This window comes from Equus caballus, chromosome 14 (genome assembly GCF_041296265.1).
Source record: "Equus caballus isolate H_3958 breed thoroughbred chromosome 14, TB-T2T, whole genome shotgun sequence".
NCBI classification, from domain to species: domain Eukaryota; kingdom Metazoa; phylum Chordata; class Mammalia; order Perissodactyla; family Equidae; genus Equus; species Equus caballus.
Window position 1 is genome coordinate 98619488 of NC_091697.1, and position 18785 is coordinate 98638272.

Here is an 18785-nt window from a genome sequence, read left to right on the forward strand (position 1 = left end):
GATTGTGGCTACTGTCGTTCCTTCTAAGCCAAAAGAAGTTTCATGAAAAAGAATCAATGTTGAGTCTGCTCTTTTTCTATTTGCATATTTATTTGTTGTCTACCCTTTCAAGGTTGTTCTAACTGAAATCAGGGAAAGACTCCTAAATGCCTTCTTTCCATTATAGGTTTTTCTTCAAACATTAAATTAAGTGGATAATGATTCAAGGTCATCTTCAGCAGTCACTTTATTCAAACAAAGGGGAGGAAAAAGAGTAAGAAGAGATAGGGAGAAATTTCAACACATACACTCCACCTAATAAGAAGAATGCCCACACTATTTCTATATGTATGCTCCTTGCTTAGACTGGGCAAACACCATGTGCTGAAAGCTATACACTTTTCCACTCCTTTCATAATAAACACAGATGCATTCTATCCATCACATTATGTAATCAGGGAAAAGTACCTAGATTATACGGTTCCAAACTGTGTGAGGGCAGTGCAAAGGCTAACACTGAAAAGTAACTAGCCTACCATGTCAATTTTCAGGATTGGGGGAAAATAACATCCAATAAATTAAATCAGTATGGCTTACTTCATTTATTTATGTATGCTTCACAGCTGCAGCATTCATACATGAACATTCAAAACTTTATAAAAGATTAAAATGGTTATATATACAAAATTTCTTTCTTTGAATGTGTGTGGTTGTTTTTAACAATCCCCCACCCTCCAGAGTCCTAGGTCTCTATCCATTTGAAATGTGTTGATCTGTAATCTTGCCAGTTAGTGTTATGAAAGCCATTAAAAAGTAGACCTGGTTGAGTTAATAATTAGCACTTTGACCCCTAAAAACTGCTCCTGGTCATAAAAAAGTCCTCCATTCAGGCCTTTCTTGTAAGCGAAGAAAAAGAATGCAGCAAAGAGGTGTTTCACATTGCAGTCCCTACTTTTGTCCGGATCCCATTGGCCAGGCTTCAGAATCACATGGAAGCAAACTGCAACTACTATGGCTGAGATGGCGCAGTGACCTACAAGACTTTTGTTTGTTAGTTGTCCAGGAAAAGCCGTCCTCAGTCTTGCTGACAAAGGGCAAGTGAAACCGTTTCCAGCCTAAACAAAGTACAAAAAGCAGCCGAACCAATGATTAAAGACCTCTAAGGCTCCATAATCATCATTAAATACGCCCGAACTCAGTATGACTTTTTATTTTATATACAGGATTAAAATCAACATTAAATCATCTTATTTACATTGCCATTGGTGCTGAAATTGAGCTTTTTAAATAGTACAGTAGGCTGGTATACATTATAAAATGGTCTGCACTGGAGGCAAATAGAAAACTAAAGAAATTAGATAGGCTGGAAATGGTTACTCTCTGCCCTCATTTTTGTTCATTTTGGTTGCTTTCTTTTTGAATGCCAATACTTTCATTTAAAATGTTTTGGGAGCACAGCAATCCCAAATGACTGGCTGGTGGTCCAAAAATCCAAACCAACTGATAATACTTCTCGAGGTGATAGGAAAGGCACAGGAAGTTAGGACTTTGGCTGAAATGATGAAAAACACATGTTTGCCATTTTAGGGATCAGCGCCTCGACTCCTGCCACCTCCGGCTCCAACGGTGCTCATGTTTTGATGTATTTATTGAATTGTCCTTTGCTGATGAGGAATTTTTAAAGTATTTCTTAGAATAAGTCCTTTGGTATGCAGATGCTACATGAAAGGAAAGAAAGAAAGAAAGAAAACACAACAATATTACTTGCTCCATACCCTAAACTACCAATACCGTAGCCGTAAAATGAGAGTGTCTAGTACTTGTTATAGCACGGTTGTCCATTCTTTCTAAAGGACCACTTACGGTTCATGCAGGTAATTTTAGGCATAGCCCATTTTCCATTTCCTAGGCAACGGATAGTTGGAGGGTGGCGTTGAATGAAACCATCTTTACAGTGATATCTAATCAGGGAGTTGATTTCATAACGAGGTTTCATCTTTCCAAAGGTCTTGGCATTTTCTACAACTGGGGGCTGGCCGCAAGCAACTAAAGAAAAGTAAATCGGGTTATTTCCAAATAATCTAAATATTCCCATTACATGCATCTCTTTTTTTTTCTCTTTCCCTCTTTATGGTACCCTATCAAGCACCTTAATCAAAGGCAATCATTTAGAATCAGAAATCGAAATTTTTCAAGAGGAAAACTTAATATTGAGGCTCTGGGCCTAGTATGAATCTCAGATTATGTTATCTTGAATTGTGTTTTATTAAAGAACCAGAAGGTTAAATGGTTATGCATTCATCTATCCAACCGGCAGGGCCAGTTTTCTGAAAAAATTTCAAATTACAAAACATTTGTCCCATGCCAACATGTGGCCCATTGGTATTGTCTTCATCATCATCCCAGAGTTTTTACTTATTACCCACCTTCACTTGGAACAATAATGGATTTGTAACGATTAACTACTACTGTCACCCCCTGAAAAAACTTATAATCTATACTAACATGATAGTTTCAAAATATGTCAAAAATATGGACTCCTAAGTATAAATAAAATATCTTTGGTTCTATTTACATTTATTTGCTCTTTTCTTTCTTCTGTATAGAGACAGGGGAAAGTCAGGACATAGTATTCATGCCTGAGTTTTGTAATTATCTTATAAATCAATTCTTGAGAAAGGGAAATGTGGGTAAACCTTAGAATATTTAATCATCATTTTTAACTTACAGTGAAAAATTCTAAATATCAACAAACTTAGCAATAGTAGAAATAACAAAAAAGAAATAGAAGTAAAAGAAACCTTGCGATTTTGAAATTCAAGACACTAGGAAAATGGATTCAACTGAATTAGTATTAACCTATTGTTTTATTCAACATTAATGTGCTTGTTTTAAATGATACACTTTAAAAATTAGCTTTTATTAAATGACTGTATTTTGCTAGATATCTGTAATAAAAATATAACTTAAATATAATTTCCCTAAATGGCATTTTCTATCTATAGTTTACTTTAAGAGTTCCAACTCCACAAGGCCTACAAGAACATGGCATATTCTCTCATGAAATAATACAATTCTTCAATGGGAGAATGATTACCAGAAACCTTGGTACCAAGATGTTTAGATGTCAACATCCTAATGTTAAAAGTTTACAAATATTAAATTTATTTACATATCCAGAAGGCTGTTTACAATGATACTCTTTTGCAATGACAAATTTGGATTTAACTCCAATATTTAGTTCCTCTAATTTACTTCTGCTTGACAAAACAGCTTGGAACATATTGATCCCATGGCAAACAAAGTTATCTTTAATGAAACACAATCCAAGTATATCTTTTCATTCACATAAAAAATTGTCACTCAGGGAGACATAATTAAAAAATAGATTATAAAGTCATACTATCTATAACTAAGAAATTGGAAATATTTGTGCAAGTATTTGATGTTCACAAATTCCTATAAGATAAACAGAGATTTTTATAATAATATGTCATTTTCAATTAGTAAACTACATTATGTATACGGTTCAACAACAACCCCAAGCCGGATACCTCCACTTCTTTCAGTGTAATATAGAAAGCCTAAACCAAGGCCTAGATACTAGCAAGTATGAGACAGAATGAGACCAAAGTGATAGAGAAGGTTAAAAATCATCAACTTGATAACTGATTATATCTGATTATGTGCTATGTGGACAAATTAGAAGTTGTCTTCATAACCGTGAGGAAGATGTATAAAGCTAAAATAAAATAGTAAATAAATAAATAAGCAAAATAAAATAATTCAGTGAGTTTGATGTTGGCAAGGACAGGTAAATAGACCAGAAATAGATTCACAATTATATGCTAGAAATTTGACAGACTCGACATGGCAAAGCAGTGAGGAAAGGGAGATTTTCATTTGAACAATTGGGTATTCATATGGAAAAAAGTTTACTTTGTTCCCTACCTCAGAGAATACTGAGGAATCAATTCTAGATAGTTTAAATATATAAATATAAAAGGCAAAACTATAAAACATTTAGAAAACAATATAAAATATTTTTATGACTTTAAGGTAGGTAAAGATTTCTTAAGACACAAAATGGTTTAAACCATAAAGGAAAATGTAACAAAATGAAGAATTCTGTTCATTAAAAAATGCCATTGAGTAAGTATAAAGATAAGTTACAAACTGGGAGAATATATGTGCAATGTATCTAATTGTTAAGGGATTAGTAAGAGGATATAAAAAGAACTCCTACAAATCAATATATAAAAGAGAAGCAACCAATTTTAAAAAATAAGCAAAAGACATGAAACGATACTCTACAAAAGAAGAGCTATAAATGACCTAAAAGTATATGAAAAGTTATTGAGGGGAAAGTATCCAAGAAAATACAAATTAAATCACAAGAGATAACATTTTATACCCACCAGATTGGCAAAAATTTCAAAGTCCGATAATATCAAATGTTGGAGAAGATGTGGAGTAACAGGATCTCTCACACATAGCTGGTGGGAGTGCAAATTGGTACAACCACTTTGGAAAATAATTTGAGATTTTTCTAGTAAATTTGATGGTACATATATCCTATGACTCAGCACTTCTCTCCTGGAAAAATACCCTATGGAAACTCATAAAAGTCTACCAGGAACAAGTTTAAGAATGTTCATAGAAATATTGTTTATAATAGCAAAAACACTGAATTTAACCCAATGTCCATTGAGAGGAGAACTGATAAATAAAAGTTAAATAGTCATACAATGAAATACTATTCAGCAGCCAAAATGAAGAAATACAGCCACATGCATCAACACGGATAAATCCCACAAACACAATACTGAACAAAAAAAGCAAGGTACAAAATGCATACAGTATGATCCACTTACGTAAAGTTCAAAAATGTGAAAAACTAAACAATTTGTTGTTTATAGATACAAGCATATGTGATAATGCTAAAGAGAAAAGTAAGAGAATTAGGTCGTTATCCAAGGCTGGAATTGGGAAGTAGATGGATGAGATTTGAAGGAACCTTCCGGAGGTTCCAAAGATGCGTGGATAGTATGCATTGAGGTGTTCTTTTTCTAAAAGGAAACATGTCCTTTGAATATATTATAATCCTTCTTTACAAGTATTTAATTAAAAGTAGAGCTACTCAGGTCTGTATGTTTAAGGATATCTAAAACATCTGAAAGGAGAAATGAGTATCTTTTATAAAAGTCTACAGACATTTATGAAATTCATAAAACTCCCCAGCGTACTGATTAATAATGAACTAAGTCTACATAAATAAAAATCAGACAGCAGGGAGATATAATACAAGAATTGGGGGTGTTTTGGGTTTTTTTCTCCTTTAATGAGGTAGAGCCAACGTTTTATAAATCGCTTTCCTCCTTAGAAATGTAAACCGTGTTGATGTTTCTGTGAATCTGTTTTAGCTGTAGGACAGTGGTTCTCAGCCTGGGGTGGTTTTTCTCCTCCCCCTCTTCCTCAGGGACAGTTGGCAATGTCTAGAGGCATTTTTAGTTGTCACAAAGCAGAGGAGGGGGATGTGGAGTGGAGGAGAATGCTACTGGCATTCAGTGCACAGAGGGCAGAGATGATGCTAAGCATTCTACAACGCACAGGGCAGCCCCCCACAACTAAGAATTATCTGACCCAAAATGTGAACAGTGCTGCTGTCGAGAAATCTTGCTATAGGGAAAAATGACAAGCAATATAAGAATATTCGGATGATAAAATGAAAAGCATGACTCCAGGGACCATTTGGAGATCTAAGAAGGCAAACACGACATTTGGATAAAGACAAACAGTTCATTAAAGACTTCTTACACAAGAAACAGGGAAAACAGCAAACACTCGATTTGCTATTTTGACAAGTTCCATCGCAGAAGCGCTCAAGTAAGGCACATAGTCAGGAAAGCTGCTCAAATAGAAAGGATATTCAGAGCAAATTCTACTTTAGATGAGAAGAGCAGAGTAAAGTAGTCATGGATGACAGCTGAGTTTCATCTGAGCTTTGTGTGTATCAGTGTTCTCTTTCTTCTAATAGAATTTCTCATTATTGGCGTTTAAGTTTTTCCTAAAATATTTACAGCGTGTGTATTTTTAGTTTTATTATCTTTACATTCAAGGACAAATCAAATGGGTTTTCTATTTTGCATTTCTTCTTCGTACTCTTAGTTGAGGTGGGTAAAAGTCTTGGTCCAGAGACTAAATATTCATGCTTTAACGCAATTATCAATTGCAAACAGGTTAAAAAATGTTGACGGAATTCCTATTTGTTTAAGGAAGAAGTCTGTAGAGTGTGCCTTAGAAAGTCAAACATACTGGTCAATAACAAACACAGCACACTTAAAAAAAATCAGCTTCCTTAATGCTGTCTGTTTAATGTCAACTAAACAATTCTCCTCATTGTGGAACTTACATTACAAATGTTTTTATCTTATCATGTCTTGAAGGTATTCAACTAAAGATAGAGGGATGGCTTTTTGTTCCATGGTTTATAAGCACAATAAGCTTCTAAGGGAATGATTCAAAAACTCAAATGCCTACGGAGACCAGGCAAGTCAGACCAGGGAAGGCCGGAATGAGGGCTGTGGCCCACCCGAGGCCATGGCCCCCACCCAGGGAGGGCAGCTGGTTTCAGGTCCAGTGCTTCAAACCACGGACAAATGTGAACTTGGGCCAAATGGGACCAGGTGTTCTTTTTTTTGAAGTCAAAAATCCAGATTATTTTATGATGTATCCCAATTTTTAAACGTTGACAACCAATTTTTTTTTAATGCTCTCTTCATCAAAATAATGGTCTATAGGACCTTGGGCTGGCACTTGTTTTTCTTAAAGATACTGTCAGGTAGTTTTTCTACATAGATGTCACGTTGTTATCTTAAGCACCTGAAATCTATGGTGAAAACATTACTGAAAACAAACTTTTCGATTGTATGGGAAGAGTGAAATATTCCAGAGCAACAAGAGAAGCTGTAAATGGCATATGTAGTTTGTGTCTTAAAGAACGAAGCTTAGTCTTCCTGAATTCACTTGATAATTGAAATGCAAGTGAAGTATACATTATTAATGGGGTAATCATTACCTGTTCCTTTCTTGCAAGTATAGGTGAGATGGTAATTGCAGGGAACATCATTCCACTGGCCGTTCTCGTGCCAAATGATTACGACACAATCTTCTCCAGCAGAAAAAAAGCTGTCTGGCTGGTTGGGCCTCCAGTTCTCATATTGCTGTAAAAATAGAGGGAGGGTGATAGTCAAAGAGTAGTATATTATTAGAGCTATGGTGGCATGACACCACAAGTCAATTCCATTCTAAAATGGACTCAACGATTTCTGTTGAATCATCTAGCTGAAATGATTTTGGTGGTAAATAAAAAGATTTTTACACTCTGAGTAGACAATATATGGATCTCAAAGTCTCTCTTCAAAAAATATGTACTTTTTCTTTGGCAATGAGTCATATCTGAGGAATTTTATTCTAGTTATCCTAGATTTCTAAATATATAATCAATGCTCAATTTAAGAAATTTAATCATGTTATTATTATTAATTGTAACAGCATTAATGAAAATGGAACTAGAAAAAAAAATCCATAATCTCATCGCTCTGATCCATCATGTTTTCTTCCAGCCCTTATGTGCACATAATTTTATAGATAGTGCGATAGAATTTTTATTCTTTCTTTTCTCTCTTTACCACTATAAAGCATCTTTCTTTGTCTTATTTAATGTGACTGTTTTTATACAAATTCATTTATTTTGTTAAAAACTGAGGTATCTGCTATATTTTATGTATTTACCTAATATAACTATACCCATCATTTTATATTCAACCTTTCTGGGTTATTCTGTTTTAGATGTGATTCTGATGTGTGCTATCCAGTTGAGTTTTGCTTTATGATCTAATCTGGAAGTTGTTTTCTCTTAACAGGAACATTTATCATATTTATGCATATGGTTATAAAAGATAAACTTTTAAAGATATATCTTACTATATGTTTGCTTTTCTTTGTGTAATGTGTGTTTAGATAATTGAAAAGGATTTTATTGATTTGATGTTTTTACTGGCTATCTTTATATCCATATGTTTAAATGGTATCTATTGATTCCCCACTCTGAGCAACGTTATATAAACAGAAATCTCTTTTGCCTTCCTTCGTGGTAATACATCCATTTATTCAGCACCTATAATGGACGGAGCCCTCTTCTAGGTACTTGGTATGCATTCTCTCTTACAACAATCTGGCAGGTTTGGGAATAATTTGGAGCTTACAGATATTAAGTACCCAGGACTCTCTGGTTTATGTTTAATGTTTTGTTATTTTAAAATGCTGCCTCCATATCAACCAATAATTATATGAAAAACACAGTCCCCATGCCTATTCAAAAATAACAAACTTTGGTCAGATGAAAATAATATGGGACTATAAACAAGAGTCCACGTTCGTTGTCTTGGGCCTCCTCCTAACTAGAGTGTGATATCGGACAAGTTTGTTTGTTCAGTGTCTTTCTGGCCCAACCTGAGTGTCACTTTCCCACTGTGCTTTGCCTACTGTTATGTTTTACATCAGATCTCATGCTGACAAGACTGGTGGAGACAAGCTTCCTGCTATGGTAGAAATACAGATTCATCTATGCGACAATGGCTCATATGGCTGTCTTTTTTGGGCCTAAAGATCTATTAGTCTGTCCTTGAATTAAACTTAAAATAAGTCTGTGATTTCAAACAATGAGTTAGATTTTATTTGGGAAGAAGCTATACGTAAGAGTTGAGGCAATTGTTCTCAATTCAGGGCATGCAAAAAATGGTCCTACTATTTACTCCCGACAGCGCCATGGCTATTTTCATGTCTTTTAAATATGTATAATAAATATATTACAGAATACCTGTAATTTGCTTTTCTTCTCAGAAAAAGGTAGTTTTCAAAACTTTTAAAGAGGGTCAAAAACTAAATCTTTAATAAAGTATCTTGCGAGAGGAAGACTAAACTTTGAAAACCTCAGGATTCAGAGACCTTCTACTTTTCCTTCCATCTCTTTGCCTAGCTTTGCTTTAAGGTCCTCCCCGATCATGCCAAAATTAGGACAGGGGACAAGAGACCTCTGCTATGGAAAAAGAGTCCCTGAAGAGTGATAAAGTTGCAAAGAACCAAGAGACGCTTAAGAAAGGTGTTTTTATTTTTTTCTTTTTCGCCAAAACAAACAATGAAGGTTGTTTTTGTTTCTCTGGTGGAAAAGCTAATCCAGAAACTAGATGGATTTACATCCAACTCTACTGGCCTGAATCATCCCACTGAGTCACCCCCAGATGCCCGGGGAAGGAAGCTCGGGGGACGACACTCCCTCGAGAACTCTGACTGGCAGGTCTCCCCGCAACCAAGAACTGGCGTTTGCTCTGAGCTGGGATTCTAAGGAATTCTCTATTTTCCTTTTCTCTGCTTACTTCCATTCCTTTATCATCCTTCACCCTTTACCCACCAAGCCTTTTTTTCCCCAGCTCCTTTAATACACAATTTACAAGGAAATGGAGCAACAAAGCAGAGATACAAAAGTTATATTCAGCTCTTGCTGAAGTATAACTAAGCCATCTTTAACAGAGGAATTAAAGTAGGGCAAAAATAAAAAACAAAACAATAGAAATTCTTAAAACTAACAAAACCTACATTTAATACTTTTTACAGAAAATGATTCCAGAGTTCCTCAAATACTTAATACTTTTACCTTACTTTTTAAGTAACCTCTTACAAAAAACTAGTAAATGTCCTCAAAGGTGGGAAATTTCCAGCACCCTGTTAGCACGTGCAACCGGTGCAATGTTCCCCTTCCTCTGTGCCCACCCACACTGCCCATCTCCCTTCCTTGCTTTATTTTTCTTCATAACACATGACCTCCTGATATTCTATATCATTTACTTATTTGTTGTATTTTTTCTCCCTAGTAGAACAAAGCACATTGAGGACAGGAATTTTAGGTTCTTTTGTTTACTACTGTATCCTCAGTGCCAGGAACTATGCCTGGCCCGTACTGCTGCTGTTCAATAAATAATTTGATATTTAGAAATAATGAGCTGCAGAGTATATTGCCTTCTTCCCTATCCACACCCACCCCTAATCGAAGGTGTTGCTTGCTGCTAGCAAACGATGGGTGAGACAAGCACTCGCAGACATAGCCAGTAGAAGTAAAAGACTTTTCTGGAAAACAGTTGGCAACACATATCAAGAGCCTCAAAAAGTTCCTACCCTAGGATCCCATAATTCCACTTATAAAATTCTATCCTAAAAAATCATCAGAGATGTGAACGTTTCACAAAATAAACTACTACTTACAGTATTTTATTAATAATAAACATATAAATGCTAAATACTTAATAATATTTTATTAATAAAATACTATTTATACTACCAGTAAAAGGGAAACGACCTACAGAGCTAACATATATTCAATAAATTATGGTATAGCCAGACAATGGAATTTTATATAACCATTAAATATCTGGTCTTTAAAGAATATATAAGGAGACAGGAAATACTAAAAGAAGTGTTAGATTAAAAGTAAAAAGTACTAAAATATACAATGATCCAAATTTTATACACACTCTCAGATGCAGCTATGTGTGTGTACGGGGGCGGGGCGGTGGGAAAGACCAAAAGGAAATGCAGTAAAATGTCAGTTTATATCTGAGTAATAGGAGACTGGGAGATACTATTGTATTCTATATATTCTTACATATTTTCCAACTTCCCTAGAGTGAGCATGAATTATTCTTCTACTCGATATAAATGAACATTATAAAATGATCTATGCAGCTATCAGAAAGGACTTTCACATTTCTCAGCTAACCCTTTTCAGTTTAACCTCCACAAATTTCACTTCAAGTTACCCAAGTCACTGACTGCCATGTCTTTTGCAGCTGACATTTCCTCCTGCTCTGAACAACCATCTCATTTTCACACTGAAATGAGATTCAGATTCCATGCCACTGAAGCGATTCTCAGGGTTTGAGCTGCCCAGACTCAGACCTCTGGTAAAAGATTTAATTGTTTTTGGTGGGAATTACATTTGGCTTGCAACAGTGATTTAAAACATGTGTTCTGTGTTGTTGCTTGGCAGAGCTGTGGCTTAATGGTGCAGGACCAAATTTTAGGTCTGTGGTTTTTACAAGAGTGTCTGATAGCCACAAGCATGTCACACTATTACCTCATATCTGATAGCTCCATTGTGCAGATTTATTTTGGCTAGGATGCTTTGATTTTGCTTCATGTTATTGCCAAACTGACTTAGCAAAGGAAACTCCAGTTTTCTGAACAACTTTCTTTGTCTCCTCCTGAATTTTTTACAGCCTTATTTAACATCACTTGCAGGAAGAAAGAGTATAAAAAATAAATCTTCGACTTTAGGCTTAATAAGGTACTTTTTTTTCACTAAAGTTAAATGTTAGGAAAAGATCTGTCCTCAGGAAACCAATTCTGAGTTATAAGAATGAAATGGAGCCCCTCTCATATAGACAGTGTCTCATACATACAAAAATACAGATTCTTAGAATGAGCAGAGAAAAACTCCCCACTCCCATATGCATTGTTTCCTCCTTGTTTGGGATTATGAGCAAACATCTTGGGTGATCTATCCGGGATCAACCCTCTTCTAGGGCAAACTAAGAATTATTCCAAAAAGCAAGCATGGCTTGGGGAGAATTCATTTTAACCCTGCTGACAAAAACAAATGCTGACCAGAACTCTGCATGTTTGTCTGCGTCTCGGAGACTCACGTTCCCCATCCCAAGCCCCGAACTCTTGTTGCCTCCCCCAGAGACCAGAATTACATCACATACGATGTCTGAAAAGAGAATCTTAAATTGCTGTGCCTTTTCATTCTCTTCTGATGCCAGAGAAAATTATGACATAAAACTCAAATAGTTGATGTAGAGGAAAGTCAGCTCAGATGTAAAATTTTCTTATACCAAAGTTGCATTTTAGGATGACATAATTATTTTATACCTAGAATGAAACTGGTGAATGCTGTACATTCTATGATAAAGTTACTTTAGTTTTAGAGTTTCAATTAAATGACCATCCCTCAGTATCTGTTAAAAAAAGTGCCAAAAAAGACAGTCATATCCATTCAATTGGATTTAGTGATTTTTCAGTTATTATTTTCTCTTTCTTTCTCCCCCAATTGGATTCAAGTAAATCAATTGCCAAAAGCATAAAATGATTCAAAAAACCCTGGCCCAATCTAACACTAAGTACAGTGCTCTCACATGAAAACTGTCTCCACAGACCAGAGAACTCCTTTGGAACCAATCCTAATATTGAGAGGAAAAACTCAGAGCAGACTAGGTATTCATCAAAATCTATCAAACTTTATAAACGCTTAGATTATTTTGTTCCAAATAATCTGTATTTTATTGTCAAAGAATTATTTCTGTCTCACATGAACATAAAAGCGAAGAATTTCCCTGCAGGTCTTCTGGAGCACCCAGGACCTCCCTGCCCACCAACATTCTTCACTCTTGGAGGGTGACCTCAATCCCACAGATCTAAGAGGGACTTGACTGATTTTTCTCAAGCACAATGGCCAAAGAGTTATTCTCTCCTTCCCAGCTCTTTGCAAGTCTCCAACTTGATTTAATCAACTGGGAGGAGGAGGGGAGTGTGTTTGTTTGGGGGTGAGGTCTCTGCTTTTGAAATTTATCAGTAATCTGCTAAAGTCAGACAGGGTTGACATCCTTTCAAGGTGAATCTCTGATTATATAGTGTCAAGGAGTCCCAATTGTCATTCAGAGATACCAGAGGATCTTTTATCTTTAAAATAGACACCACAGGGCCATGATCAATGGCCCTAAAATCTCAGCAGATAACTAGCATCAGAAGCAAGAACAAAACAAACTGATGATAAAAGTGTAGTGTAACTAATTGACCTTTTCCTTATGCAGAGATGGAAAACCACATTTTTTCCTAAGGTTAAAAATGTATTATTTCAAGAAAACACAAGATTTAAAGATAACCTGGTGCTTTGCTTTAAAAAAAGGAGTTTGCTTGGGTTCAGCTTGGAGCACTGCTTTCAGTTAAAGAAGGGAGCGACACCATCCAGTTGTAGTCAGTTACTGCTGTGACAGGCACATCCCAGCTGGTCCTTTACGTGATACATACATAACCCAATCAATTTGTGAGGAAACATGCAAACAGCTGGGTGGTGAAAACACAAGGCTGGAGCAAGGAAGACTTTTGAACCATGAAATGACTTACTCGTATCCCCTATGCAACATTCCAAAATAGTTTTTGTTTTTCCACGTCGAGATTTTTTTAGTCTTTAAAAGAGAATGTCAGTTCAAAAATGAAAACCCTGAAGCTACAAGGTCACGCTTCCACCTCTAGTAGAGAAAGAATTCCCAGAACATTAAAGAGTCTTGTTTTTAAATCTCTTATTAGCATCTTAAAAGTAAGAAATTTTCAAAGCAACTGGTCTTATCAAAACTTAATTGATAACCAGCCTTCTCCATGATATTGGACCCATTTCAAATTCTCTTCATTGAGATCTTATTTGTTAACTTGGTCAAATAGCTACAAAGAATAATCAATGGGAACTAACCAGCTCCCCTAAAGAGTTAGACACTTTGTTTACAATCTCTTGCTTTCCTCTCTAGAGACTGAAAAGAAAAAAGAATTTTCACAGCCACTGGATAAAATTAAAGTTCATCTTTTTGGGAGACACAAATGTGAGATTTACCACCATCACACACACACACACCCCTACAAATACAGTACTTCTTGGCACTAGGGAAGGATATATTTAAGAGCTTGGGAATGCCCCTATTCACACAGACCTGTGTAGCAGGGAGGTTCCCACATAAACGCAGCAGAGAAGATCCGAAGTGGTTAAATGATTAGCAGAGTCAACAGCAACAGACACCGTGAGATGGGAATACTGAGCTGTGCATTAGACAGTCTTGGTAGCTAATTGAACAATTCTTACACACTAAATAGCCGTGGGGTGCAGTTCAAATCTGTGCCTGAGCAAAAAGGACAAGTTATTTCATATTGGGGATCTTCAGGGTCTCTCATATACAATTGAAACTGCAAAACTTGAACCTGCAGCTGCCAAGGGCCTATTCTATGTATTTACCTGTCTATCATCTACATATCCACATATTTAGCTATAATTTTCCAGCTTAGATGGCATCACCTTTTATTCTTCAAAATGCATGATAATTTAGATTATCTTAAATGGCAAATTAAAGACTCTATGCTTTCAAACTATGGATTTTGCCAAGGACATTCAAACAATTACACATTCCATTGATAAAAATCCTTCTTGACGTTTGTCCAGGGAAGCCGTCCCACGACGTAACATATGATCATAATTGTTGGGAGAATCTACTAAGACTTCAAGCTATAATTTGGAATTTTTTTCCATGAACAGGCCAGTGACAGCTTTCCACCTCCTCTCCCTCCCCCCAAACACCACTAATTTAATTCACTGTAAAAAATTTTCGTAAGAAAGCCAAAAAAAGTCCTCTAGCTTCACGTACCAAGGGAACCAGCCAAGGAAAACTTTCCACTGGTTCTATTACTGTGTATAAAGTGAAGATACAAGAAAGATTGGTCCTAATATTTGTCTCAGTTGCTAGGATTTTACTAAGCATGTGACTCCATGTGTTAGCTTCATGCTGCATTTAAAAAATCATCTCATTTCACATTTAACTTCCAGGTTCACAATATAATGCAATTCATACTAGAAGTTTTAAACGGAAGCTACAGGAACTTAATTCAAGAGAATATTATTCCTACATAGATCTAAGTGGAGTTCTGGGAAGAAGTTTTGAAATGCAAAATACAAAATGGCCACTAGGTGGTGATATCCAGCCATCGTTATATTATGAATTACCAATTAAGTCACTGTTAACAAAACAGAATTTAGAATACCCCCAAATTACGCTTATTTACTCCATGTGGCAAAAAAGATTAAAGGATTATCTGTGATATGTGCTCGCAGTTTTGTGAGGGAAAGCACGAAGAGAATACTTTGTTAGAAGATGGACCTTGGCTAAATAGTATTGACCAACTGGATTGCGTTCATTCTGTTACAGGCCATTGCAGCTACAATCTGAATTTTCTGTCTGACTGAAACGTTCATCTACAATAGTTTCTTTTTCTCCACTTTGCCTTTTTAAATTTTCAGATGATTTACATCAATGGTGAAAGGGCATCAGAAGCAAAGCCAAATCTATAGAATCCACCTAAAATCCTTGGAACAGGGCAGATCAGAAACAAACATGTATGCGTGCAAATTAATGTCTGCAGTGTGACTCACATTCGGTTTGTTTTTAGGTAAAAACTTATCCAGATTAGCGATAAAAACATGACACCTGGACTAAAGCTGTCTTCTCTGTGTGCAAATTCCTTTTACCACCTGGAACTAATGTTGCCACTGCTGGGCTCCCACAGCAACAAATAACATCCAAATGCAGCGATGCCAAGAGTAAGCAGATAACCACCAAGGTATAAAAGCAAACTCCAAATAGAAACACTGTCCCAAGAGGACGGCTCGCTGGCTCCCTGTTTGAAATGTAGGCTGATAAGACGCCACTTTTTCACTAAAGAAACAACTCAGAACAACCCCTCTGGGTGACGTGCAGCCTTTCAGAACACAGGTCACACGGTTATCTGCTAGGAGGCTAGCAGGACGACTTATTACAGAAAACAAAACATTTGGGAACTGCAAAATGCCTTTTTTCCCTCAACGGCTGTGGAACACAGTAGGCATTTGTCTGCAGTCTGTGGGGGGTACATTTAACTTTTTTCATTCAACTTGTTGGGGGCAAATGACCTCCCTGTGAGGTGGAGATATACCTTCTTCTGATCCTTGTACTTGCTTGAGGTGACTCTGCTCTGGGTCCTTATTTATTTATGTTTTAAGAGAGGTTATGGTTTTGCTGTTGTCTTTTTGTTGGACAACCAAAAGGAAAAGAGCAGCTTTGTTTTAAAGGAGAAAGAGACATTTGTTTTGGTGTCACTGCCCTAGGCTGGTAGCCTGGAGTTGGATCCTACAAACAGGAATATGCTGAAGGAAGGAAAAACTAACTTGGGGTCTCCTGACAGTTGTTAAAGTGGCAACGTGCCCATTATTTTCCTAGCTGGCAAACGTCCGTGCGGGAGAGACGGTCTGCCAGCTCTGGAGCACAGCACTAATCTTGTGTAATAGCGTGAGCTCACTGCCCCCCAAAGCAGTAATTATCAACAGCATTTTCCAAAGGATGTGAGTTACTCCCACTGTGAGACCACTGGGAGATCGGGGAGCCCCAGGCAGAGCTCCACGGAGCCACTCACATTTAATCCCCACTGTGCATGGTGCCAGTTGGGTTCCTTCACCCAAAGCTTGTTTGCACATGTCTTTGGTCAGGAAGTGCTAAGGACCCAAATGCAATGTGAAACTGCCAAAACCTGTTCACCATTTTTTTTTTGGCCTTTTCCATGCATTGCCTTAAACTAATTAGCAATTAAATTTAAATATCTGTATGTGGTTTTAAAGTTTCATAGGGCACTGTTGGTATAGCATCTGTGAGAAGGAACTGATGCATTGATAAATTGTCTTTGTTTTTTTAGGAGAATATCGGCAACTATGAAATGATTTCTCAGTGATGAGTAGATATTGTTCTTCCAGCTGTTGACCCATCACTAGCTCTCTGCACTCAACTAAAGGCAAGGCAGAGATGAGGGCTTTGTGTTCTAGAACCGCTCAATGTTATATTTCACACGCAGAAGCAGAAGAACCGGTTCTTGGTTTGAAACCAAACTGAACCACAACATAAGTACAACTTTTCATTAAGAGCTCAGTGGTCTTCTGCAGAAAAGAAACTTAGAATTCTTCCACTCATGAGTAATGTGTCAAAGGAGGAGGAAACGCATATGTTTTTGTTGGCTTTTAGGTTAATATAATGAAGCCTATGAGGTTTAACATAATTAAATTAATGTTGATATGCAGTGTAACTTGTTCACAGAGAAGGGGCACTTGACTTGGAGCTAAAACCACACCAGAGCCAACATGCAGCCATCTGCAAATACTTTATAGAAGGTCTTCTAAGATTTTCAGGTAGAAAAAGTAAAACAAGTTTTTGTTTGGGGATTTTCTTTTGCATTTTTTTTATTCCAAATCATGTACAATCCTTTCAAATGAGCAGAAACCTACCAATAAGCTTAGAAAACACCGGAAATTCATTAATACTCCTGATTCTTTTTGCAATGGCCAAGACATCTGGGAGAGAGAGGAGGATAGGAAGTTTTGTGTTTATAAAGGGTAATAATGATACAGTCCCGCAGAAAAAGAATAATGGTTTACGGCCTGCGATTCGTTACTCCTTTTGTCTGTCCTTTTTAAGTGTCCCTTCCTGGGTTAAGGGCTGTTTCTTTACTGTTTCCACCTTTTTCAAAGCTGGATTTTTCTCACGCTACTTTGCTTGACAGCCTGATGTATTTATTTATGAAAGAAGAAAAGGGGCCTCAGAATTTAAAGTCAAATCCACAAGCAATCTGGCTATTCTCATGCATCGACTCTGACCAGGAGGGCAAGTGGGTGTCCCCTTGTTCTAGGTGTTCCAGCTCACCAATGCTGAACCATGCCTATCAAAATGTGAAAAAAAGTGCAAAATTCAGCTATCTTTCAGAAATATTTTTCAAGTAGGATTTTTTTAAGTACAGAAAGCTATCAATTAGCCTCTTGTAATCCATATCATAACTATCAAGGGGCAAGATGAGTTGGTTAGAGATAGAAAGCAAGACATTTATGGATCTGTGAATTAGTAACATGTTCGAGAAGCTTCTGTCTAGATTCAGACAAGTGCAGAGGAGAGGAAGTCTCTGTCTTCTCCAAACAGAGCGGGGAGTGAGAAGGAGGCGCCCGTGACTACTCTCCAGGAAGTCGATGGGCTAGCAGCCTCGCAGGGGGCGACGCTGAGTGCTGACAAAATAGAGATGACAAAAGGAAAATGTGAAAGAGATATAGGAAATGGTTTTAAAACATATAGGAATAAAGTCAGGGGGTTTTTTTTTGGTGAACAAATCAAATGCTCCAAAAACTCCTCAACATTTTTCAAAGGGAACTGGATTGTCAGTTCTATTCAGTCCTCAACCCCGAGACAGCCCTATCTAAGGTGACATTGTCCTTGAAGTAACAGTGTCTGATCCGCTGAAGCATCTGATCCCCAGGGGTGAGGGGCAAGCTCTGATGGTGCTGCGGGAACTCACTGAAGAAAAGAGAAAAAGGAGCAAAATTCTCCCCTCACGAGAATTTTATTCCTGGGGGTCAGAGAGGAGGGAACAAGATGGTTGCAGCTTTAAATCTCTGAAGTGCACGGGTTGATTTTAAACCATAGTTCGGGGAGGCACGTTATTATAAGTGGTGTGACTAAGGCACCCGACAGTTTTGAATATGTCCCTAATTGTGCTGTCCACGGACACACTATAGTCTGTACCTGAAAAGGAAGTTGTGACTACGATTTTGCTAGGAAGCATATAGACAAAGAAATATAAACGATTCCACAGTGTTCCCTGACGTCTGGCTCCCTCTGCTTGAAAGAATGACTCGGATAGTGGATGAACAAATGAAGGTCTGTCCAATCTCAGGCAACAATTCAGCCTCGGTCAAGCAATCCACAAAAAACGAAATGAGCTGCTAACATTCCAGTGTGAGATTTCCTTTTGCTTGTTTCACTACATTTTGGATTTGGATAATAAGGTTTTTTTAAAGTCATTTTTCTTCAGAAAGCATAATGACAGAATATGTGCCTATGATGGAAAAAAAAAACCTCCTTCAAAGT

At 36.9% G+C, this 18785-nt stretch overlaps 1 protein-coding gene across 4 annotated transcripts in view; it reads right to left on the bottom strand.

The window, feature by feature from the left end:
• Window positions 1-566: 566 nt before the first annotated feature.
• The window catches only part of VCAN (versican), a 105599-nt gene continuing 87380 nt past the window's right edge, over window positions 567-18785 (bottom strand). For all 4 annotated transcript variants that reach the window (XM_023618040.2, XM_005599584.4, XM_023618039.2 and 1 more), the window contains 3 exons: window positions 7058-7202; window positions 1843-2025; window positions 567-1697 (listed from right to left, as the gene is read on the bottom strand). In XM_023618040.2, coding sequence (XP_023473808.1) covers window positions 1570-1697; window positions 1843-2025; window positions 7058-7202 — 456 coding nt within the window. In that variant the 3' untranslated portion in view covers window positions 567-1569. The remainder of the gene's footprint in view (window positions 1698-1842; window positions 2026-7057; window positions 7203-18785) is intronic.